The 27,049-nt window shown below is 41.6% G+C and overlaps 1 protein-coding gene across 2 annotated transcripts in view; it reads right to left on the bottom strand.

The window, feature by feature from the left end:
• Nucleotides 1–27,049, bottom strand: part of ESYT2 (extended synaptotagmin 2) — a 130,310-nt gene that overhangs the window by 78,238 nt on the left and 25,023 nt on the right. For both annotated transcript variants that reach the window (XM_084618756.1, XM_084618757.1), the window contains exons 2-4: nt 13,076–13,117; nt 12,185–12,319; nt 2,087–2,163 (exon numbers count right to left, since the gene is read on the bottom strand). In XM_084618756.1, coding sequence (XP_084474882.1) covers nt 2,087–2,163; nt 12,185–12,319; nt 13,076–13,117 — 254 coding nt within the window. The remainder of the gene's footprint in view (nt 1–2,086; nt 2,164–12,184; nt 12,320–13,075; nt 13,118–27,049) is intronic.

Here is a 27,049-nt window from a genome sequence, read left to right as displayed (position 1 = left end):
ACTTCCTGGCTTGCAATACAGTAGTTTGCTGCACAGATAAGCCCGAGAGTGAATTAAGGTAAAGGTCACAAAGGCACTTTTAGTGTGCAGTAAGAATGTCTACACAGGGAGTTAGTGGAGAGTAGCCAGCGTACTGTAAATACACCCTCACTGGTTGAGCTCTAACTTTCCAGGTAGACAAGCCCCAAAGTCCACAGATCCATTACACTGGGTACTTCAGCCTGCTTGCACCTTGGGCAGAACCAGATTTGTCAATCACTGGCAACAGAGACGTGCCCCATCTCCTGATGCACCCTCCAGCTGAGGAAACTTCCACAGCCAGGATAATTCAAAGCTACTTTCCTAAATTCGACTCTGTTAAGTACATCTTATGGAAAACATTTCTCCTATTCCAGAGCACAGTGAATTCTACATAACAACAAACTCAAATCCTTGTATGTTAATTTTCATCTTTATACGGGATCATTTGTTTGTCCCAAGGTGAGCCAGATCCTACACAAAGAAAGAAAAATTTCAGATAAGCACAGATAAATTTTCCTATTCTTCATGCTAAGGTATACAGATATGTTTCCAGGATGGGAAACAGGATTATTCTTTAAATTTGGACAAACAAAATGAGGCAGATTACATATAAATCACTGCTCGCTTTGCCTGGGCACAAAGGCCTTAAGAAGACTTCTGCCAAAACAAAGGAAATTACATTGGCTAAGATTGTATGAGGAATATGCAGTATGTGTTTAACTAAAGGCCATCTATCAAATCTCAGTACAGGACACATGAATATCCTGCTCTGAGATTATTAGTGCTTGTAAAAGCCCTGGACTCTGATGCTAAACTAAAGGAGGAATATTTCTTTAAGTGAATGAATATTATGACAGTTCTGAGGATTATCAGACAGAATTATATTGGGGAAGTTCTATGGCCTGTGTTATACAGATGATCACAATGGTCCCTTTTGGCCTTGTAATCTATGGAAGGGTTCAATCTGTGCTGTAAAGAATGAGGTTCCAACGTCATGCTGTATGACCTTGGGGTTTTGGAATAAAGTTGCTGCCCTGAAGAAGTTTTTAAACTCGTAATTCATAAAAAACTTCCTTTACTGAACATGCTGAGAACATCAGACTACAGAGACCTGAACTTTTTGTCTGGACACTCTTACACTGCCATAATAAGGCCTCCTGGAGGAAATGAAGGCTATGTTCACTGATTTAATGTGGTAGCTAAACTATGGACTTTGCAACATCCAGTAGAATAAATTCTACTTGTTTTCTCTTTTAGGGTTCATGAGAGTAATAAACCCACTACATCTAAGTATTCATCTTAAGCCTGTTTGTTCCTGGATGAAGGAATAGTCTTGCAATAGCAGACATCCTCCGTGAGATACAGACATCTGAAAATTCATTGCTAGGTTAATCAAGATTGAAAGCCAGAAAGACAAATAGTATCACTATGGCTCTCTCACTTCTACAAAAACACAAGAATGGCCATACTGGGTCAGACTAATGGTCCATCTAGCCCAGTATCCTGTCTTCGGAATTGGCCGATGCCAGATGCTTCAGAGGGAATTAACAGAACAGGCTATCACTTAGTGATCCATCCCCTATCATCCACTCCCAACTTCTAGCAATCAGAGACTAAGGCAATGATCCCCAAAATTTTTACCTCTCATCTACCCTTACCTTGTCTATGGCCCCAGAATCAGGACCAGGAGTGGGGCTGTGTCTCCAGGAGTGGGGGATGCGGACGGGGTAAGAGGGCTAAGGCTGGGGGCGGGGCTGGGAGTGGAGCCCCAGGCACGGTGCCGGCAGCCAGGGAATTGGGATGACTTGTCATTTTAGAAAAATTCAAGTTATTTTTGAATTGTGTATTCATAAAGCAAAAACTTACAGACTGCTTTAGGTAATGACTATATGCACAATTATATTAAGATATTACATTTGCTTAAAGAACTGAGAATGACCTAACAAATTCAGTTCTAAAAACCCCAATAACAATAATGCAGAACCAAATAAACAAATCATAAATTCTAAAATATTTTTATAATGGACGTGCATGCTCTTATATGATAATAAATAAAAAGGATTACCTGATCTGAAGATCCAAAATGATCTGTCTTTTATCTACGTTTTCAGTGTACACTTTTACACCATTGATCCGAAGTGGCTGAAACAATAACAACAAGGTGTCCATTTAAAGACGTTAAACTTTCTTCAAAAATTTGTCATGTTTTGAACCTTATCTTTCACAGAAGGATTAGTATTGATTAACATAAGTAAAGTTGCAGCAGGAATTGCTTACATATTTATTATCTACATTATTTCACCAAAGCATTATTAAAAAATGCAATTTAAAACATTTGTCAATTTAACACAGTGAAGTAGGAGGGGAAATTTACTGGCCACCTATGCAGCTTAATCAAAGTGCTGCCATGCTGTATCTCGACAAACCTTGTGAGACCATTCCTGGAAACAGCATCCAGGGCGTAGGTTTCAGGCTTTACCCACATATTTTATGCTAAGCCTTTGTTCCGCTTAAAAATCTCTTTCCTGCTTGACAGGGGACATCACTAATTCTCTCCCCACGCCCCCAAAAAAGAAACGTCCCATCACTTCCTTTATCAGGCTTGTTAAAACAGCAGCACTGAATGGAAGCTGACAGGAATCATATGCAATTTAGAATACTACAACTCATTCATATCAACCAGTGTGGGGAAACTGTCACATAGGAGCCTCAAGAATATTTTTTTTTGCCCACAGAGTCTGCAAAGTTTTCAGCTCTTGCTGACCTCAGAAGTGAAAGAGAGATTCAAACTTTAATACCCTTGTATAGCAGAGTACTGCAATTGGGCCGGTCTACACCAGGTCTGAGAACAATTAAGAAATTAGACACACACTCTGATGAGGTTAAGCATATTGTTCTGTTTAATGTTCTTTAATGACTGTTTTTATAGATTTTTATCTTGGCTGTTTGTAAGTGAGGAAGAATCCTTCCTTACAACTCACAGCAAACTATATCATTAGAACTAGTTCACTAACCAATGTTTCCATTTTAGATTTTTCTAAAATAACTAAAGTACATCATGAAAAGACTCATTTATGGAAGTTTAAACTTCAACTTTTTTAGTAAAAAGAAAAGGAGTACTTGTGGCACCTTAGAAACTAACCAATTTATTTGAGCATAAGCTTTCATGAGCTCAAATAAATTGGTTAGCCTCTAAGGTGCCACAAGTACTCCTTTTCTTTTTGCGAATACAGACTAACAGCTGCTACTCTGAAACTTTTTTAGTGGAAAGGTAGGATTCCAAGACATTGAAGCTTGGGCTAATTTGAATTGATTTTATAGTTCTATATTGTATTAAAAGGATATGCAAGAATTAATTATGTAAAAATACATGTTCTGTATCTTTCTTTCTGAAGGTCTCTTACAATTCTTGAATGATACGTATTCTTATTAGAGAAGACAAAGAGCCATCTTGCTATAGCCTCTCTCGGTACAAGTAAGAATGTCAATTTTGCCCATGTGCAACTCCTGTGAGTGTGCACACTGAGGGTATGTCTACACTACGAAATTAGGTCGAATTTATAGAAGTCGGTTTTGTAGAAAGCGTTTTCATACAGTCAATTGTGTGTCCTCACACAAAAGCTCTAAGTGCATATAGTCAGCAGAGTGTGTCCACAGTACCGAGGCAACTGTCTACTTCCGGAGTGTTGCACTGTGGGTAGCTATCCCACAGTTCCCGCAGTCTCCGCCGCCCATTTGAATTCTGGGTAGAAATCCCAGTGCCTGATGGGGCTAAAACATTGTCACGGGTGGTTCTGGGTACATACAGTCAGGCCCCCCCTTCTCTCCCTCCTTCCGTGAAAGCAAGGGCAGACAATCGTTTTGCACCTTTTTTCTTGAGTTACCTGTGTAGACGCCATACCATGGCAAGCATGGAGCCCGCGCAGCTAACCATCACCGTATGTCTCCTGGATGCTGGCAGACGCGGTACTGCATTGCTACACAGCAGCAGTTTATTGCCTTTTGGCAGCAGACAGTGCAGTATGACTGGTAGCCATCGTTGACGTAGTCCTGTGTACTCTTTTAACTAACTCGATGAGGTCAGGGGCGCCTGGGCAAACATGGGAGTGACTCAGCCAGGTCATTTCCCTTTTAAGTTTTGTCTCATGGCGATTGAGTCCTACCGGCAGTGCACTGTCTTTTAATCAGCAGCCAGCAGAAGATGATGACCAGCAGTCATACTGCACCATCTTCCGCCAAGCACCCAGGAGATGACGATGGCTAGCGGTCGTACTGCACAGTCTGCTGCCAGCAAGATGTATAAAGATAGATGAAGTGGCTCAAAACAAGAAATAGACTAGATTTGTTTTGTATTCATTTTCTCCTCCCTCCCTCCGTGAAACCAATGGCCGGCTAAACCCAGTTTTGAGTTCTATCCTTGAGGGGCCATTCAGTTTCTTGAAAAGCCACCCCCTTTATTGATTTTAATTCCCTGTAAGCCAACCCTGTAAGCCATGTTGTCAGTCGCCCCTCCCTCCGTCAGGGCAATGGCAGACAATTGTTCCAAGCCTTTTTTCTGTGCAGACACCATACCACAGCAAGCATGGGAGCCGCTCAGATCACTTTGACAATTAGGAGCACATTAAACACCACGTGCATTATCCAGCAGTATATGCAGCACCAGAACCCGCCAAAGCGAAACCGGGCGAGTAGGCGACGTCAGCGCGGTGACGAGAGTGATGAGGACATGGACACAGACTTCTCTCAAAGCACGGGCCCTGGCAATGTGGGCATCATGGTGCTAATGGGGCAGGTTCATGCGGTGGAACGCCAATTCTGGGCTCGGGAAACAAGCACAGACTGGTGGGACCGCATAGCATTGCAGGTCTGGGACGATTCCCAGTGGCTCCGAAACTTTTGCACGCGTAAGGGCACTTCCATGGAACTTTGACTTGCTTTCCCCTGCCCTGAGGCGCAATACCACCAAGATGAGAGCAGCCCTCACAGTTGAGAAGTGAGTGGCAATAGCCCTGTGGAAGCTTGCAATGCCAGACAGCTACTCGTCAGTCAGGAATCAATTTGGAGTGGGCAAATCTACTGTGGGGGTTGCTGTGATGCAAGTAGCCAACGCAATCAAAGATCTGCTGATATCAAGGGTAGTGACCCTGGGAAATGTGCAGGTCATAGTGGATGGCTTTGCTGCAATGGGATTCCCTAACTGTAGTGGGGCCACAGACAGAACCCATATCCCTATCTTGGCACCGGAGCATCAAGCCGGCAAGTACATAAACCGCAAGGGGTCCTTTTCAATAGTGCTGCAAGCACTGGTGGATCACAAGGCATGTTTCACCAACATCAACATGGGATGGCCAGGAAAGGTACATGACGCTCGCATCTTCAGGAACTCTGGTCTGTTTCAAAAGCTGCAGGAAGGGACTTTATTCCCAGACCAGAAAATAACTGTTGGGGATGTTGAAATGCCTATAGTTATCCTTGGGGACCCAGCCTACCCCTTAATGCCATGGCTCATGAAGCCGTACACAGGTAGCCTGGACAGTAGTCAGGAGCCGTTCAACTACAGTTGAACTACAGCTGTTCAACTACAAGTGCAGAATGGCGGTAGAATGTGCATCTGGACGTTTAAAAGTGCGCTGGTGCAGTTTACCGACTCGCTTAGACCTCAGCGAAACCAATATTCCCATTGTTATTATTGCTTGCTGTGCACTCCACAATATCTGTGAGAGTAAGGGGGAGATGTTTATGGTGGGGTGGGAGGTTGAGGCAAATCGCCTGGCTGCTGGTTACGCGCAGCCAGACACCAGGGCGGTTAGAAGAGCACAGGAGGGCATGGTGCGCATCAGAGAAGCTTTGAAAAACAGTTTCATGACTGGCCAGGCTACGGTGTGAAAGTTCTGTTTGTTTCTCCTTGATGAAACCCCACCCCCTTGGTTCACTCTACTTCCCTGTAAGCTAACCACCCTCACCTCCCCCCTTCGATCACCGCTTGCAGAGGCAATAAAGTCATTGTTGCTTCACATTCATACATTCTTTATTAATTCATCACACAAATAGGGGGATAACTACCAAGGTAGCCCAGGAGAAGTGGTGGTGGAGAGAAGCACCAGGAGGGGTGGTGGAGGAGGGAAGGACAAGGCCACACAGCACTTTAAAACTTATTGAAGGCCAGCCTTCTGTTGCTTGGGCAATCCTCTGGGGTGGAGTGGCTGGGTGGCCGGAGGCCCCCCACCGCGTTCTTGGGCATCTGGGTGAGGAGGCTATGGAACTTGGGGAGGAGGGTGGTTGGTTACACAGGGGCTGTAGTGGCGGTCTGTGCTCCTGCTGCCTTTCCTGCAGCTCAACCCATACACTGGAGCATATTAGTTTGATCCTCCAGCAGCCTCAGCATCGAGTCCTGCCTCCTCTCATCATGCTGCCGCCACCTTTCAGCTTCAGCCCTCTCTTCAGCCCGCCACCTCTCCTCCTGGTCTTTTTGTGCTTTCCTGCACTCTGACATTGTCTGCCTCCAGGCATTTGTCTGTGCTCTGCAGTGTGTGAGGACAGCATGAGGTCAGAAAACATTTCATCGCGAGTGCGTTTTTTTCACCTTCTGATCTTCACTAGCCTCTGGGAAGGAGAAGATCCTGTGATCCTTGAAACACATGCAGCTGGTGGAGAAATAAAAGGGACAGTGGTATTTAAAAAGACACATTTTATGGAACAATGGGTACACTCTTTCAGGGTAAACCTTGCTGTTAGCATTACATACATAGCACATGTGCTTTCGTTCCAAGGTCGCATTTTGCCTCCCCCCAGCGTGTGGCTAGCACCTCCCCACTCCCCGTGGCTAACAGCGAGGAACATTCCTGCTCAGCCACAGGCAAACAACCCAGCAGGAACGGGCACCTCTGAATGTCCCCTTAAGAAAAGCACCCTATTTAACCAGGTGACCATGAATGATATCACTCTCCTGAGGATAACACAGAGATAAAGAACGGATGTTGTTTGAACGCCAGCAAACATACACTGCCATGCTTTGTTCTACAATGATTCCCGAGTACGTGCTACTGGCCTGGAGTGGTAAAGTGTCCTACCATGGTGGATGGAATCATAGAATATCAGGGTTGGAAGGGACCCCAGAAGGTCATCTAGTCCAACCCCCTGCTCGAAGCTGGACCAATTCCCAGTTAAATCATCCCAGGCAGGGCTTTGTCAAGCCTGACCTTAAAAACCTCCAAGGAAGGCGATTCTACCACCTCCCTAGGTAACGCATTCCAGTGTTTCACCACCCTCTTAGTGAAAAAGTTTTTCCTAATATCCAATCTAAACCTCCCCCACTGCAACTTGAGACCATTACTCCTCGTTCTGTCATCTGCTACCATTGAGAACAGTCTAGAGCCATCTTCTTTGGAACCCCCTTTCAGGTAGTTGAAAGCAGCTATCAAATCCCCCCTCATTCTTCTCTTCTGCAGGCTAAACAATCCCAGTTCCCTCAGCCTCTCCTCATAAGTCATGTGTTCTAGACCCCAATCATATTTGTTGCCCTTCGCTGGACTCTCTCCAATTTATCCACATCCTTCTTGTAGTGTGGGGCCCAAAACTGGACACAGTACTCCAGATGAGGCCTCACCAATGTCGAATAGAGGGGAACGATCACGTCCCTCGATCTGCTCGCTATGCCCCTACTTATACATCCCAAAATGCCATTGGCCTTCTTGGCAACAAGGGCACACTGCTGCCTCATATCCAGCTTCTCGTCCACTGTCACCCCTAGGTCCTTTTCCGCAGAACTGCTGCCTAGCCATTCGGTCCCTAGTCTGTAGCGGTGCATTGGATTCTTCCATCCTAAGTGCAGGACCCTGCACTTGTCCTTATTGAACCTCATCAGATTTCTTTTGGCCCAATCCTCCAATTTGTCTAGGTCCTTCTGTATCCTATCCCTCCCCTCCAGCGTATCTACCACTCCTCCCAGTTTAGTATCATCCGCAAATTTGCTGAGAGTGCAATCCACACCATCCTCCAGATCATTTATGAAGATATTGAACAAAACCGGCCCCAGGACCGACCCTTGGGGCACTCCACTTGATACCGGCTGCCAACTAGACATGGAGCCATTGATCACTACCCGTTGAGCCCGACAATCTAGCCAGCTTTCTACCCACCTTATAGTGCATTCATCCAGCCCATACTTCCTTAACTTGCTGACAAGAATACTGTGGGAGACCGTGTCAAAAGCTTTGCTAAAGTCAAGAAACAATACATCCATTGCTTTCCCTTCATCCACAGAACCAGTAATCTCATCATAAAAGGCGATTAGATAGGCATGACCTTCCCTTGGTGAATCCATGCTGGCTGTTCCTGATCACTTTCCTCTCATGCAAGTGCATCAGGAATAAGGCTGCCCTCCCCAGAAACCTTTAGCAAAGGCTTTGGGAGTACATCCAGGAGAGCCGCGAATGCCAGGGCAAATTAATCATTAAACATGCTTGCTTTTAAACCACGTATAGTATTTTAAGAAGGTACACTCACCTGAGGTCCCTTCTCCACCTGGCAGGTCCGGGAGGCAGGCTTGGGTGGGTTTGGGGGGTACTGGCTCCAGGTCCAGGGCGAGAAACAATTCCTGCCTGTTGGGAAAACCAGTTTCTCCACTTGCTTGCTGTGAGCTATCTACAACCTCATCATCATCTTCCTCATCCCCAAAACTTGCTTCCGTGTTGCCTCCACCTCCATTGAAGGAGTCAAACAGCACGGCTGGGGTAGTGGTGGCTGAACCCCCTAAAATGGCATGCAGCTCATCATAGAAGCGGCTTGTTTTGGGCTCTGACCCAGAGCGGCCGTTCGCCTCTCTGGTTTTCTGGTAGGCTTGCCTCAGCTTCTTAAGTTTCACGCGGCACTGCTTCAGGTCCTTGTTATGGCCTCTGTCCTTCATGCCCTGGGAGATTTTGACAAATGTTTTGGCATTTCGAAAACTGGAACGGAATTCTGATAGCACAGATTCCTCTCCCCATACAGCGATCAGATCCCGTACCTCCTGTTCGGTCCATGCTGGAGCTCTTTTGCAATTCTGGGACTCCACCATGGTCACCTCTGCTGATGAGCTCTGCATGGTCACCTCTGTTGATGAGCTCTGCATGGTCACCTGCAGCTTGCCTTGCTGGCCAAACAGGAAATTGAAATTCAAAAGTTCGCGGGCCTTTTCCTGTCTCCCTGGCCAGTGCATCTGAGTTGAGAGTGCTGTCCAGAGCGGTCAAAATGGAGCACTCTGGGATAGCTCACGGAGGCCAATGCCATCTAATTGTGTCCACAGTACCCCAAATTTGACCCAGCAAGGCCGATTTCAGCGCTAATCCCCTTGTCGGGAGTGGAGTAAGGAAATCGATTTTAAGAGCCCTTTAAGTCAAAAAAAAAGGGCTTCGTCGTGTGGATGGGTGCAGGGTTAAATCGATTTAACGCTGCTAAATTCGACCTCAACTCCTAGTTTAGACCAAGGCTGAGGGCACATATGCACAACTTAGTTGTCTGAATTGGAATTTAGCCAGAATGTAAGGGTTAACCTCCAGGATTCTTAGATATTACAATATCAGTCTTATCTTTATTCCATTCCTTATCAGAGCCTCAGTTTTGTGTCCCAAATGAAAGACAGCATATTCAACATCACAGGGTTCTGCTCCTGACCTTGCACCACTCACAACACCATGCTCAGACACTGATTCAGTACTGACACAGATGGAAGAGTCCCACCTATTAATTAACATCACTTCCTGGGGTTTTCCTTTCCTGGATCTCTTCAATCGAAGAGCTGACCTTGTTCAGCTTATACTTTATTATTTACTATTTATATTAGAAATGCACCTTAAGATACCAAGTGAGATCAGGGTTCACTGTGTTGTACAAGCACACAGTAAGATTCTCTGCCTCAAACTTTACAATCTAAAAAGACAAGACAGATAAAAGTTGGAGGAAAGAAAGCATTATCATCCCCATTTTACAGATGGGGAATGAAGTCAGAGAGTCTGATCGACATCACCAGGGAGACTGTAGCAGCACTGGAAGTTGAACTCAGATCTCCTGAGTCCCAGTGGGCAGGCTGGGAGAAAAGGAGAAGCAAGCACTTTGAAATCCCCATTGGAAACCATTCTTCACATTCATGATAGCTTGGAAGAACAATGTAGGACGTTTTCACACACAAAAAGTATATTCAAGTTAATGTTTAAAGTCAAATTTACACAAGTTAAGAAGGAAGGTACTGTACATCTGGGGTCAGGCTTGGGTTATGAGGGATTACAAGTGTTGGTTACAAGGTTAATAAGATATATACATAGTACATAACAGGCATAGACTCAGATTGGGGAGCAGGAGTTTTTTAAAAACGACAGTGGATAAGTGATCTCGGGTACGCCACCCATAGAATGTATTTAGACTCCAAGTCAATATTGGTGTAGTGAATAAGTACATGGGTGGGGTGCGTCCCTTGGTTTGTCAGGGAAAGAAGGAAGTGGGTTATTTCTCTGACCGGTGTTCTCAATTACTTGACCTGGTACTGACGGTGTCCAGTGATGTGCTCCGTGATACTACATCCTCAACTGCTCTACACCTCCACTTGACACAGATGAGCATAAGCATATTGGTTGCTCTAAGCCATCTTTGTATTTCCCTAAAGGCTACTGGAGGTCATTCTAGCCTTTGTTGTAATTCAAAGCAGTCTCAGAGCAGCTCAATTTCATTTGGCTGGAACAATCCCTAAGGGCTCCACAGCTGGGGACTGCTAGAAGGCAGCATGCTCTGGCCATGCCATGCCTTCTCTGCAAGCCAGAGATTCACCCTTACCAGAGGAATACCCAGCTGACTGTTAAGGAAGCTGTACAGACCATTTGTGTCACTGACATAGTGCAAAGTGGCCAGAGCAGTGGCCAGGATCTGATCCTTTTAATTATCAGCATTGAAGTTCTAAGAAATAGAAATACAAACAAACCAAAACTATCAAAGAAGCAACAGAAGTCTTCTGAAAAGCTCCTGACAGACCAGCAGAGAGAGGAATTTTGGTGTGTTCCGCAACTTTGAGTTAAAGTGGCAATATGAATCAGGATCATATCCTTAAAGTTCAATGAATACATAAGCAAGACTTCATTCTCTCTAAATTAGACTGGAAGTATGCTGTCAAATATTTTCCCTACATTGTTACCTCTATATCTGAGCTTCTCCTATGACTTACACTGGAGGCTGAGACCAAATTCATTCACTCATTTAAACTCATTGAAGTCAATAGAGGAATTCGAGGCATGAATTTGACTTTCAAACACTGTCAGATTCATGAAAAGGGGAAGGGTAATATTTGTTCAAGATAAGGGGGAAGAAAATGGTAAGCATCAATTTTTGAATGCTCAAAAAGCTTGCTACACAAGTTCTCATATATGCTTTACAATCTTTTTATTTTTTGTTTTTGCTTCACCATAGCTTCATTATACTAGCAATCAGCCACCTAACCAACCACAAGGAGACATTAATAGCCACACCATACAAGACTGGAATGAAGATTCTGCTGTGTAAGGAAACAAGGGTGAGGGTAATTCCTTCTTCAAGAACGTAACTCACAGTAGTGTAGTACTGTAACACAACAGTAGCATTATACATACTCAACCAACGTACTAGTGCTCCCCACTGAAATCATAGGCCTCACACTAGTCTTTTTTTCCCAAAATTTGTTACCAGTGGGATCAGCAGTGATTTTTTTTAATTAACAAAGCAAAAAAGATTCCTCCACCTAAAGTATCATTTAAGCCTACTGAGTTAATTTAAAAAGGTATTAGTGAGAGGCTTACATTTAATTATGTTAATATCGGAATCCTTTAAGATTAAGGATTACTGTCTTTGCCATTCTCCCACAAGTGGGATAATCTTTCCACAACGGTGATCCTAGATCAAAAGGCAGCATTAAATTTGCCTCCCAAGTCTCACACATTTGCATTTTATTATTTAATATTTATATTATATTATAGTAGCACCTAGAGGCCCTTAACAGGACCTCATTGTGCTGGGTGTTGCACAAACACATTCAAAGACATTCCCTGCCCCCAAGAATTTACAATCAAATGTCACCAAAAGGCCTTACTTGTGTAACTTTAATGTATCATGTTAAAAAAGCAAGAGAGAGACACATTTAAAAACTCATAAGTTAAAAGAAACTGACCTGGTGACCTATATCAATCTTTGTGAAACTGAAGGTACTAAGGTGGTTGTTTGCTCCTCTCACAGCTGGTTCTATTGTTTCTCTGAAAAGTTTCTCAATAAACTGGCAAATAAAAGGCCACAAGTGTTTTACAGTCTGAGGAGAAAGAAATAAAGATTATACTGAACAGTTAAAAACATACACATTTGTATTGTTTCAACACGCATCAGTGGAGAAAGTCTTCAAGGCAAAAGATTTTTTAAAATACAGTACAACTCTTCTCTCTGCCGTTTGCCAAGAGAGCCCTCCCTTCTGCATTTCCTACCACATGGAAGAGCCTTCTTGGACTAGCGTCTTAATTCTCCATCTATTTTCATATCTTGTTTGAGAACTTTTTTGCCCATTACTATACATATTAATTTCTCTATTCTAATATTTACTATTACTAAAATATTGCTCTGGGATACAGTTTGAATGAAAGACCCTACACCTACTGAAGGTGCATTGTTCTGTGTTTTATTTTATTTTATACACATGGAACTTCAAAGTTCTGTTCATTTATAAAACAAATACAAAACCGGTTTATTTGTATATGGTACATTAGGACACGAGCCAAGACCAAGGTAAATTTATGCTTAGAATCTGCAGTTGACTGTCAATAAGTGTGACTGAAATTATTTTAATGCAGATTGAAATGGATCACTCTGTTCAAGAATGGCTGATCATGATTTAGTACCATTACAATGGCGTCACAATTATCAACTGAAGAAAGATTGGCCCTTTGTTTACCCAAACTGTATTTAGTGTGAGGGGTAAAGATCTGTACTCTGATCAACTGCCAAGACATCAAATATAAAAAGATAATAGATATTTTATCCTCGAATCCCACAGCTATCTGGAAGAACATCCTACCTTATTTAGCCATTCTGCCCTTTCTGTATCTGGAAAATGAACCTAAGGAGAAAGGTGGGGGGGAGAAAGCAATTATTACAACCACACTTAATTAATGAAAATACAATGTATATAAGAATCAATTAATTTAATATCGGGAACTGGTACAAAGAACCAATAATTATCAAGGACCTGAGATTCATAATAAGAATGTATAAACATGGTTAAATAGTTGAAGTAAATGCCAATTAAAAAATTGTAAACCAGGTAAATATACACTCATGTATACTCCATAGTACAGGTGTGTAGAAGTATTGTTTTAGCACAGTGTAAATGATAGTGTGAGACCAATAAATACAACAGTCAAGTCCACAGCGAGATTAGTCAATACAACGTACCTCTAAGTTTTAAGGACACTGTACAAGGGTAACTTCTCTTTTGGGTATTTTGTGAGAGACACCAGAATACTATCTGATGATTTTGAAAAATGACTTGTCTGGTGGTTATTAAGACTTCAAAAAACTGAAGAGAAAAAGAATGAGGTATGCTCATCAGGAGCAAAAACAATCGTACACAAATCTCAGTTTCTACTTTTGAAAAAGAATTAAGCAACTATGGGTGTTAAATACATGCCAGTCATGCTCTGCATTGCTTCCATGAAACAAGGATGGACTGATTTTTTTTAATTTAAGTGATTTTACAGCTATTTCAAGACATTTAAATAAGATTTTTATTTATACATTGCTAGTTCTTTACTTTGTTCTCACTTTACAGTCTAAAATTGCCTCCACTCCCTGTTCTTCCCCCCAGGCCTCAGCGGTAGGGAGGCTTTGTCTGGCCAGTAGGGGAAAGAAAAGCCTTGGCCCCTTTAAGGATTCACGCACACACACACACACACACACACACCCCACCATCCTCGTGATGGGCGCTCAGCCTACTTGTGACGTGGAAGAGTTTTGTGACTGATTGTTTGGCTTGAAGGGTGAAGCTGTCATGCACCAAAGGGGAGGATTTATAAACCCTTTCCCCTGCCCCCACTTCCAGGTTACAGATTCCCAGGAACATCAGGGTGACCAGTAAGAATCCCCAATGGGGAGTGACTGGAAGTCACCCCAAGAAGTAGCAGAGGCAGCCAGTGTAGCAGAGCACATGGGTAAGCAGTGGCTCTGAGGTTGGGACACTTACGCACACTCAGGCCCAAAGTTTTCCCCTCTTTGTTGGGATGACATGAGCCCTGACGGGTTCTCCCTCCTTATGAGGTCCTATGGAAGGGTGTCCTGGTAGGTACCAATGCAGGATTAAGTACTGTTTATTCTGCTATAAAGTGAAGTTCAGCACTGTGGGTTCAAATTCCATGAGGAAGTTTTTCAAAGCACCTCCTGAATTTTTAAAAAGTTTGTAAGAAGCTACTGGGAGCCAGAAGAGTGAAGAAACACATGATGTTGAGTGGGGATGCCAAACACACCACACATACTGCAATTAAGTGGTGGCAGAAGAGATTGCTCTGATTGCCTCTCTTTTAACTATTGTTATGTGAATGTACATGCGTGGTTTTGATACAAAAAATTATGTAGTTCTGACATTTTAAAAGTTACAAATATTGACCCCCGCATCAAAGTTTTGGGAATTCCTGTTCTCCAGAAAAAGCAATTCTTTTTTTAATGCATCACTGAAATTTGTCCAGTATAATCATTACAGTTAGCAGATATGTACCCTGGAATTACAAGTATAGGTAGATTTTTCTGCCTTTTTGTATAAAGAGGTTTGTTCTTTAAGTAAATCTCTGAACCCCCACAAGGCTTGCACTAAAAGGCTATGTGTTCAAAATAGATTTCCTACTTAAAGAGTTTAAGTGCATGAAAATATTAATAATTAATATTTGTGTTCCTCTGTACTAGACTATAATATTTTATTAATGTAGGATTTAATAGATGGGCTAACTTAGAGGCAGACAGCTGGGAAATCAAAACTTAAATGTCTCTACAAAGTATCTAGTAGGAATATTCATTTTTGAATTTGCAACAAAACAAAATAGTACATGTGTATGTTTCATGTTTACACTGAATCAGAACTTATAATTAAACATAGCACTTTCATTCAATATTGGTCTTGTGAGGGTTCTCAAAACCTATGCTCCTTCAGAAGGGTTGAAAGGTATAAGAAAAAGAAAAAAGAAAGGAGGAAGATTTAGGAAGTGGGGGTTAAGTAACTGGTTTTTGCCTTCCTTCAAAGCACCTGCTACTGATCACTGCTGATGAAAGATATCAGATTACTATCGATGGATAAGATAATGTACTGTATGTTGCTATCATTTATACAGTTTGTAAAAAGCTGAACAATTCTCCTTTCGACATATCTGCACTCATATTCCAGGTGCTGGAACCTTGAACTAGCAGTGCTGTGGGTGCTGCCACACGCTCTTGCTTGAAGTGGTTTCCATCATATACAGGGTTTACAGTTCGGTTCAACTGCACCCCCACTATAAAAATTGTTCCAGAACCCCGCTTCCTTCCTTCATGCTTCTATTTGTTTGAGATATTATGTGCTGTAATCTCCTATTAAAAATGCTTCCTCAAAACAAAGTTATTCTGATGTCTATCAGTAATAAACCACTGTACCAACTGTTTTATTTAATATCTAGGATTGGGGCAGGGTGTGTGTGAATAACCACACTACTATGTAGTAAATCAATTTTCTGTGTTTTGTGTTAATTGTACAGTTTGTCCATTGAGACAAGATGTGTAAAATATCCTGGACAAAATTCTGTATTTTTTTGGCTCACACATTACCTATTCAGATTCTGTAGCATCTAAGCTATATATAAAGTTTTAAAAGTTTCTAGATCTCAAGGTTGCAGCCCTCACCTCTCAAATTGATGCAATGCTATCTTCCTGAGTCTGCAGACCCACTGACACAATGGCTCCAAGAATTCTCCCATTCCCTATTAGTTTCACTGATGTGGTACCTCTAAAACCGGATGTTGACATTTTAAATGGCAGTATTAGCTACTTAAGTACTGGTCATTTGAGCGGATGGAATAAGGATGAGGGTTTTCATAGAACAGGGATTTGGAGCTTCTGCAAGTAAGGGAGAACAAAAACAATGGGGAGTGGAAGGTAGAAGACTAGAAGTAGAAAAAAGAAAGATAGGGAAGGAAGAGGAACAATTGGCAAATAAAAGTGTTCCTAAAGATGAGCATAATTTTCCCAGTGAGTGCTGCTTGATATGACAGTAAGGCAGTAACCAAATAAATAGGCTAATCTAGATATTACATACATTTCATATTCCACCGTTGATCTTTGTGGAAGCATCCCATTGACATCCATTATGGATTGAGAGGTGTATGCAATCCTAAATATATACCTTGTCCACAAACCATAATGCAAAATGGAATTTGGCCTGCTCCACATATATGTTTGACATCCAGAATTTGGAGCATAAGCTCCTTAATGCATGGACCACGCCACCTCTGTGTTTTGAACAATGCTAAGCACACAGCTGACATTCAACTAAATTTGAATTTGATATTGCATGTAGCATTTCCATCTCCTTTCCTTCCAGGCTCTCTTCACATGCCTCTCCCACACCCACTTCCCTCCTGTGCATGTTGCTTCTGAATTATGCAGGATAGCTTTAGATAGGTGGGAAAGATAAATAGGAGGGGGGAAAAGCCAAACAGACAAAAGATTAAACTAGTTTATAAATTCTCTTAAATTAAACTAAAATGTGTCTATTAAGCCTTGCTTAACAGAGTACAAATGTGTGTTCTGGCTCAGGATTAATACTTACTTGCCTTATATTCACATTCCATACACCTTTGTATATGCCTTATAAAAAAGGGTCTCATTGTTTTTAATACTTGTACTAACCGTATACAATGTATGGAACTATATAATCCTTTAGATGTCCCTTTACTAATCATAAGAAGACACTAAAAGTTAAGCATAAAAAAGTATGTAATTTAATTCCATACCTGCACCCTTCAAGATCCTGATCTCTCTTTATTATTCTACCCTTAAGTCCTCAGAACATAAAAAATATACTTTTGTTCAAGCAGAGTGACATATGGCATACATATGGCGCACCTTCTGAATCAACGTTTTTTGCATTTTCCCCTATCCCCAGAGTATGAAGTCTATTAACTCTGAAGGGGTCCCAGCCCAAGCTGGCCAAGAGTTGACGTTTTGGTTGCATTTTAGATGCTCTGCAACTCTGTGTTGGAAGGTCTACAAACTAGACCCCATCACACTTTGACCACATCTACACTACAAACTTTGGTCAATGCAAGTTACATTGGCATAAAGCTACCATAGTTACTATATCACTTCTGCAGGTACATACCTGGCTCCTTGCACAAGCATTGCAAGTACTCACCAGGAGTGCTTACGCTGATGCACAGTGCAATGCACCATGGATACATAACCCAGTGTGCAACTCACCATCATCAGGAACACTGTCTTTGGGGAAATTTTAGCAAAGCATGGTAGGGCAAAATGAGTCAGGCAAGGGAGACTGGGAGCAAGGGGTCAAGTTTCCATCATGCAACTTCCTCCATCCCATAATGCCACCCATAATGTCCCATAATTTTTGCACCTTTTAAAAAAATCCCACACAGCACTTCTTGCTGTCTGCCATCTCTGACAGAAGATCTCAATAGTTACAGCTGCCTGTTGTGTCTTGCATAATACTTGTGAGGAAAAGAGGGAAAGTTTCCTCAAGTGTCAATGCGGAGTGGCTATTGGCTGACTTCCAACAATCAGACACAAGGGCTATTAGAAGAGCTCAATGTGGAGCTATGCCGCTGAGGGAGGCCTTGAAAGAGTGTAGATACATGCACAGCCAGGTCAACGCAAGGCAACTTACTTTGACCTAACGTTGTAGTGTAACCCAGGCTTTTATTTTTAGTTACTTTGGGGCTAAATGGCCCTGAAGCACCACTGTTCATAAATTGGTAAATAAAGACTTTGTTTGCTTGAGGCCCCCTTAAACATGAATCAGGTGGGCAGAGCTAATTTTTCCTTGATAAAAACTGCAGTGCTGTGCCCAATAAGAAGGCTTGCCCATTTTCAGTGATTATTTTCACACAGTGCCCCTTATACTGGCTATACAGAAATCCCTGTTCCATTCCACAGCCTGCATCTTTACAATACACACTAGCTCAACTTAAAACTAAGACTTTCTTTCTGCAACAGAAGAGGCACTAACACCAGCTTCTTGGACCTAGATTCTGGGTCTGGCAGCTTTGACAACACAGCATCCACAAAGCAACTCCACCGATGTTCTGTGTTGAGAGAGGGCAGCAGGTATCTGAGCCCTGCAGTTAACTCCTATTCAAAGCCTGCCTAGTCAGGCTTTGTGGATGAAGAAAGGGGATATTAAGGACTTTTAAATACAGAAACAGGAAATGTTTTCCACAATACCATTTTTTTATTGAACTGTTCATGCAAGTTTGATAAGTACAGTCACATTTGCCACTTGGAGACATTTTTAATTATTAAAAAGAGAGCAAGGAATAATATATGTAGAAATACTGTGGCAAATATTACCAACACCCTAAAGACAGTGTTGAACACTAAATCAAATTCAATGTTAAAAGTTTCAAGAATGTTTTATTCAAGCATTTTGAAAAGACACATCTTAATATGGAGTTACACAGTTCTGCACTTTTCAAAATATACGTAAGTCCACATTATCATACAGATACTTGTGCTTAGCCCTGAATAACTGTTGACTGTATTTTTCATTCTCAATGTGCCCTGCACCCGAAACTGCCAGTTCCTGCCAAGTCCTGAATTTAGGATGAACTATTTTTTCTGCCATGACCAATTCAAAACTTGAAATCCCAGAGAAAGGAATGCAGCTCCCTGCTGCATATTTGCTGTTAACGTTGTCAAAGCTCACTTCACTATCACCCACAATTAGTAACCACTAGCATGTGGCAAATAACTAAGAATAATAGTCCCTCAAAAAGAGAGAGGAACATATATCCTCTCCTTTAACAATGGAGGTTTCACAAATCTGCACACGTGTCACTAAAAGAAAGCACAAGGCAAAGAAGCTTTGCAAGCAGTGAGGTGTAGCATTCCCCTGGAAACAGTTTTGCACAACTCAGCATAAGGGAGACATCTCAGATAAACTGCTTGATTTAAAACATAAGTTGCAGTGCGGTGACTGGTTGCCTGCTGATGCTCTATGTCATAAAAAACACCTGGTGCCTTATCTTTCTACCTTTGTCATCAGCCTTATTTAAAACTGTATATTAGCCAAAACATGTAGCATTACATAATTCTCCTACTTTATAAAACCCAATTATATTTTTCAAGTAGTTTAGACACAAGTATGGTTCTCAGCTATCAGGTCTATTCCATAAAATCAAAACTACTGTAAACCAAATATTTTTCAGTGATCTACATAACACTGCTGCTTATCACATCAAAGTAATGAAAGCATTACAAAAAAGCTACTAACATCATGGTACCATTTAACAATATTATTACAGTTAAATGAAGGAATTCTTTAAAGTCAGGATAATAAAAGGTTATAATTATGAAGCATATTCTCTTCTAGAACTTGAAAGATTTGAGAAACTATTCTACAAATTAACATAATTAAAGGCTGGACTGGTACACAAGCAGAATCTGAAAACACTTTTCTCTCTAGAAAAGCAAGGAAGTGTTTTCTACACAGGGTACTCACAGCTCAGTAAAACTAGGTGTTAGAAAATATTTATTATCATTAGTAGGGAGATCTCATCATCACATGAGATCAACTAAGTGGACCAAAACTTGAAAGGTTAGTATAGATTTCTTCAGGAAATAATGAACAGAATCAATATACATTGATGCTGATTTGTGTTAACACCCCTATTACAAAAATGCAAAAATTGAAGTTAGTTTCTCCCATTTATGCTGTTCATTTACTTTATGCTCAAAATGAAAGAAAAGAAATGAAACTAGATGGATATATTTAGTCTTTTGGTTCTCATGCACCAACACAATGCAATTGAACTTAGAATCACAATATTGCAAGGAACCGTTCTTAAACAGATTTTCAGTTCAGTTCACAAAAGTCTTTTCCTTCATATTAGATTTTGCATCTCTCCCATCCTAACCCATCCTGCTTTCTCTGAAAAACCTAAATTCTGAGATGAAACTAAGTGCTCCTTTAAACTATAACTGCCAAGCTAATTTGTTACAGTTTGCTTTAGCCCATGCAGCTTTCACTGTAAACTAATTAGGGGAACTTGAAAGGAAAATAATCCTGGTATGAATAAAGAGCTGGAAGCACAGTAAGTGGAGTTTAAATAGCAATATACCAACTGGTTACTGTAGAGCTAGCCAAAGTGGGAAGGAACGCTTTAGATTACAAGGGAAAATTCACAAGATATTTCCTGTTGCCAGGGGTGAAAGTAAGGTGGTACAGGCCGGAACGGCATACTGGTAAAAAGTGGCTGCTAGTACCGGACTGGACCCAACTGACTTTAAAGTGCTGACCCTACTTAAAGCGCTGCCGTGACAGCGCTTTAACGTCATTGCCCCTTTTGCCCCCTCCTCCACCCCGGGCCTCCAACCGGGGGGGGGGGGCGGGCAAAAGGAGCAACTGCCCCGGGGCTGCGCTACCACAGCAGTGGCCGGTGCCTCAGTTCCTTTAAATCACCGCCGGAGCCCCAGGCAGCATGGGCCAGGCAATGCGGATGGGCTGGCTGGAGGATGCTGACCCCCAGCCCCGCCCTTTCCGCTTGAGCCCTGACCTTTCCTGGGTGGCGGGGAAGCAGGGGAAGAGCTGGCACCTGTACCGGTAGGAGTTCAACTTTACTTTCACCCCTGCCTGTTGCCAACACTAAAACAGTATACTAGAGTGATAGGGTGAAATTGTTTTACATAATAATTAGGGCTCAAAAAAAAAAATACTGCAAGGAAAATTATCCATACTGGCACCTGTTGGTAAAGTTAACATTCAACTAATTTTTCCATTACCACTTGGTTAATCTCACTATGCTTCTGTCTAGCCTCTTTTCTTCTGCATGGATTTGTCTGTACAGTAGTCCTAAACATGTCAAGTTATTAGCCTCTGCACAGCCATATCCAAACTGGGTATAAAACCCCGTGTGTGTTGTTAGGAAGGGAAGTAGACTAGCTAAGAACCCTTGAGATAGCTTTACTGGGTGCAACCATAATTGTCTTGTCCTGGCATTCATCAAAGGCATTCAAAAACAAAACAAAAAAAAACGGTACTGGCCACTTACATTGACTTTAGCAGCCCCCAAATCAGATTTAAGTCCAATACAGTTTAGAATAAGACAGCGATAGAATTAAGATACTGGAAAATGTCTAGTCTACCTATTACACTAAACTAGCTCACAGGAAGCAATGTAAATTGCTCATCAAAGGGACTAGTCCATTGTTATTCCTTCAGCATAGAAGCCACTCTACTAAGCAATCCATGTTTTTAGTGGCCTCTATGGAATAGTACCAAGGTATCAACAAATGATGTTCCATTTTTTAAAAGTTTGCAGCCTCTAGTCACATCAAAAGCAGCTTTCAGACACTGTCCAGGGAATTAATCATTGCACTCTCAGCAACAGGCCCACTTCATGCACCACTTCTCCCGGTTTTCCCACAATGAATGAAAATCTCTAAGTTCTCATATTGAACTTCAGGTCTGCAATATTATAAGTATGAGGTTTGTTTTGGCTTGCATGTCTCTGTGGGTATGTCATACCAAGTTGAGGTCATCTTCAAACTTCTACATGAAAGTCCACTGTATGACCCTTCTATGAAAGCCTTTGATACAACAGATAGAACAATTTTATTGAAGTTGCTACACCACTGTGGAATTGCTCAGAAATTTGTGATCATCATTCTGAGCTTCTATAAAAAAAATGTGAAATGCTTAGGAACACATAACAGTGAATTGACTAAGCCATTTAAAGTTAATACTGGCCTCAGACCAAATGTGTTATGTCTCCCATCATCTTTTTATTGGTGGTGGACTGCATAATGAGAAACACTACAGAACAACCAAGGGACATAAAATGGACTGTTACCCAATTGTCCTTAATATTTAGAGACAGAAGATACATGATATAAAATAATTATGCCTAAATAGAATTTCCCATATGAAGCATTAGAGACATTAAATAAAACTGTACACAAGCTTTTTATTAGAGCTGGATGGAAATCAGAACCTGCAATTTAATTCCCCCCCCCACTTGAAAAAAAGGAACCAAAACAAAAATGCTGAAGTTTCCAGTGAAAAAGAATTCCAGAAAAACTTAGTTTGGGGATTATCAAAATGTTATGTCCTGATTTTGACTTTTCTATATTGTGTTGTATCACATAAAATTGAAACAAAAAGTCATTTCAAAATGGAAAATCAAAGGTTGAAATATTCTTATTAGAAGGCTCAGTTCCTTTTTAAAAATGAAATTTAATCAAAAACCCATTTCCATAAAATGTTTCTTTTTCAACAAATCTGCATTTTCTGATGTAAAAACATTCCATCAGATTTTCATCAACTCTGATTTTTATGAGGAAGTCTACAGAAAAACATCGTCCGATAAGAAAGAAAATAGAACTGCCCTGGAAAACAGTAAGATTGAAAATAAAAAAGTAAAATGACTTAGAGGTTGTCTATATAAGGCTGGTATCCAATTCAAGCAATTTTAGACTACTGCTTTCCAAGTCACAAAAAGTAGTCTCATATCTGAAACAGCCTCATGTGAGGCTACAGTCCAAGAGAATGTATCTATCTCAGAAGGAATTCTGGAGAAGAATTCATACAATAAATCATAGCAATAAGCATAATATAGAGTTTAACTACATTTGGCATGTTAATCCAAAACACAGTACTTTCAAAACTTAAGCCATTTAAAGTATGTCTAAAGCTGTTTTTATTTTACCCATTTTCAACTCTTCTGCACAGCATTTAATTGCTGCTAACGATACAGCATCTTAAAAACACAAAATCTGAAAGAATATCTGGTCCTGTTTCCAAAGGAAAGCATTGAAAAGCCGATCAATAGTTGTGACTCTCTGATCAACTATAAGCCCTATTAGTATAAAGTTCTAGTTTTATTAGGCAGTGCAAAAGTAACATGTTTCAAATTGTTTTTTTTTCAAGCCCAAATCAGAAATTAGAGATGAGACCAACTAGCGTAAGTAATTCAACCAGTGAATAACAGAGTCCCTCTAGTCTAGTGCTTTGTCCAGTCTAACTTTAAATTATTCTACGTTCACACACGTCTCAAGTGTATCACTTTGCAGGACAAGCATACATTTAAGAAATATTGCAAAAGTATGGCCTTGTCTACACTACACAGTGTACAGTGTCGACGTACAGACTACAATGTTACTTTTGGCGGCAAAACTCTCATGTTTATCAACAAAATAAAACCACCTTGACGAGATCCATAGGATGTGTGTGCGTGTGCGAGACTGCTGTGCTGTGCAGAGCTGGGGAGGAAGGCGGGGCTGATGTCAGGGAGTGTCCCCTGCCTCGGGACTGGTTACTTCCGACTGCTGTCTGAATTTAAAGAGACAACATTCCGACACACTCATTCTCCCCCAGCACACACACTGTCTCTTTCACATACACACTCCCTCCCACACACTCCCCAACACAGTCTGTCTCTCCCCCGCCCCACACACACTCCCTATCACACACTCTCTCCCCCTCCCTACACTTCAGTTGAAAAGCGGCTGGCAATCTAGTAGGATACCCAGGGAACGATGGGATTGAGAAACCTGCATGATTTGGTGCTGTACCTGCCCCATGAGGCATTGCAAACCCTTCCCAAAGCTCCCTGCGGCCAGTTGCACAGTGGAATTGCTACCCACAGTGCACTGCTCTCTGTGTGGATGCGCTCTGCCAACACAAGGAGCATAGCGTGGGCATGCAACAGCGGTTTAATTGAAGCAGTGGCTGTAGGTCAGCATAACTTTTGTTGACAAAACTCCGTAGTGTAGACAAGGCCTATGTCCTACCTCACCCACATGCTGTCTTACATTCTCTCCTCCTGCACTAGCTCATAACCATCAAGACTCAAAGGGTCATAGCCCCTTGCAAATCGAGTACCAATGCAATCAATCTCTAGGTAGGTCATTAAGACAGTCTGGCTGAATGTTCAGTCTGCATGTGCAATTGGTGATCTTAGCTTTTGGCAGCCATCTGATCACCAACTGTGTAGCAGCATTCCTTGGTAACTTCCTAATTCACTGGTCTTCCATCCTAACAACAACAAGCCCATACTAAGAAGGCCAACAAAACCATACCAGTGCTGATACAGACAGTTGCTGGGTTCAGGTTGGAATATAGTCATTGCTGATCTTGTCTTGCCACTCACTATGATGCAGCTCACAACGACCATGAGAATCAAAAACGTCAATCTACTGCTTTTCAGACTTCCTCAGCATCCATGTTTCACTACTATACAACAGAGTAAGTAAAAAGAAAAGGAGTACTTGTGGCACCACAAGTACTCCTTTTCTTTTTGCGGATACAGACTAACACGGCTGCTACTCTGAAACAGAGTTAGTATAACTCAGGTACTTCAGACCCACAGCTCCATGATAAGCCTGATGTCACAATGTCTCCACCCGCTGAAGGGCCTGGGATATGGCAACAGTTGCTGCCTCGATATGAATGTACACATCTTTCGAGCATCCTCCAGCACTATCTATGAATCTTCCCAAACGTTTGACAGTTGCCATCTGCTCTATATTGGATCTGGATAGGTTCATACTGAGCTGTTTGTAATGTGAAGTTGGAGGCTACTTAATGGTAAGAGCCAGCAACTTAATTTCATCTGGATTAACAAACTGACTAATGCACTCAGACGATCTAGTTGGGCAAGAAGCAATCAGCTGCAGTGATTCACCAAACTGAGCCAGCAAGACAGTACCTTTGATGTACTTGAGATCTCAAAAGCAAAATCACTAACAGCTGCTTCTTCAAGCTTATCCATCCACCAGTCCATGCCGACATTGCACAACGGTGATGGGACGCACTCTTGACAAATTCCCAAGAAAACAGGAAACCATTCCATGTATTTATCATTAACTCAAACACAGTTTTCCATTCCATTATAGAGCTCTTCTATTGATGACACTATCATGGCAGGGGCACTGAGTTATTTCATCAGATCCCACAAACTTACTCAATGCAAGGCCTCATGTAAGTCTATAAAAAGTGCTGCACATTTATTAAATTCAGACATCTCCTTAAAAAACGGTTTCGAAGTAAAGATCCAGTTGATAGCAGAACAACTAGCTCTAAAGCCATACTGGGTATCCTGGCTTTTGCCACACTGGTTACTAGCAGCCAAATCCATACAATGGAAAGAAAGCATGCACACAGCCAGCTACACAGGTGCTGGTCTCAGACTGCATCCTCTCCCATCTTTCCTTGCTGCCTGGGTTGACCCTGCTTCCCCTTCCAATCAGTCTGAAAAGCTGGTTAAACTCAGGCAGTAGGTAATGTGTTTCTGCTTCTCCTATGCTCAGCCCAGAATATATGCATTTATAATCAGCATCATTAAAAGTCAACTAAAATTTGCTTGCTTTGGCAGTCTCAGGAGACACTAAAAATTGAATGAACATGGGGAATAAATTATCTTCCCATTTAGCGGTAGATCACTACATAGCAAGGTTGAGGTACACTGCTTGGGGAAGGTGAGGACGCTACTACTGCCACTAACCTGCTTCATCTGTTTTGTGGAGTCAAAGAGCACTGCTCTCTGCAGGGCTGACATTCTGGTACCTTTTGCCAATACAAAATTTGTGCCACTAATACACCTGGAATTTCAGTTTAGTTACCCAGAAAGGTTGGAATTATTTCCATCAATTTTATTGCATCCTTGGTCAAAAAGGTAATAATAGTCTGTCTATTTGTAAAAGTATTTGCAAAATGGTACAATCTAGAGCAAATTTCTTCTGCTTAATGAAGAATTTGATCAGGCTACATGACACCTTCCAGAGATCTTCTGATCAGAAATAGCACTTATTTCAAACTTTATCAGATCCCTTCCATAGACTGATGTTACTCAGACAATCTTAACTCAGGAAACAGTAACAGCAATTTCCTGTTCAGTCTATTACACGGAGGAAATGAGAGGATGAACTTATTTCCCCTCCTTCCCCCACTTCACAGCATGCCAACATTTCTGTGGAGTAGCCTAGAACTTAAGTCTTTGGTAATATTTTAATACTATGCCACTTTGTACACACACCCACAAACATATACACCATGTTAAAAGAACATTAAGGCGCCAAATCAACCACTCAAAAGTTAGTAAATTCCAGAATTAAGGTTGTCTGTGCAACCTTAATTAAGCCCCCTTTTCCATATACATTATGATAGTCTTTAATCACATACTATACTTCATTCAGTACACAGTATGGACAGTACTTAAAGATCAGCTATTCAATATTTTGTTTTCTCCTCACTGTTCAATGTGTGCCTGTAGGTCTTATTTACAGCACATTATTCAAATCCTGCTCTGAAGACAGAATTATTATTTCCTTATAGGCCTTTCTGTGATGCTTATCACTGTTGCATCTGAGTACTTCACAAACATTAATCTCACAACACCCCTCCAGAACAAGTGACTATCAGTATCCCCATTTTATGGATGAGGAACTGAGGCACAAAGAGATTAAAGTCAATTAATTATCCACTAATTTTAGGTGCCCAGTTTGAGACACCTAGGACTTGATTTTTCAGAGGACTAAGCACTTTATTAGTTCAAAGCATTAGCTGCCATTGACTTCAACTGCAGTTGTGAAAGCTTAGTACTTCTACAAATCAGAGTTCAAGGTCTTAAGTCAGGCACCCAGAAAATAAGGAACACACAACTAGTGACCACCTGTGAAAATTTTGGTTTAAGTGACTTGTCCAGCATCAGAGAGGAACTCTGTGGCACAGGCAGAGACAGAATCCAATTATTCAAGGCATCATTCAATAGTTTTAGCCATCAGATCCTCCTCACTCTTCCTG

Source organism: Lepidochelys olivacea (genome assembly GCF_965140295.1).
Source record: "Lepidochelys olivacea isolate rLepOli2 genome assembly, chromosome: 2".
In the NCBI taxonomy this organism is placed as follows: domain Eukaryota; kingdom Metazoa; phylum Chordata; order Testudines; family Cheloniidae; genus Lepidochelys; species Lepidochelys olivacea.
This window is presented reverse-complemented; position numbering and strand designations above follow the sequence as displayed.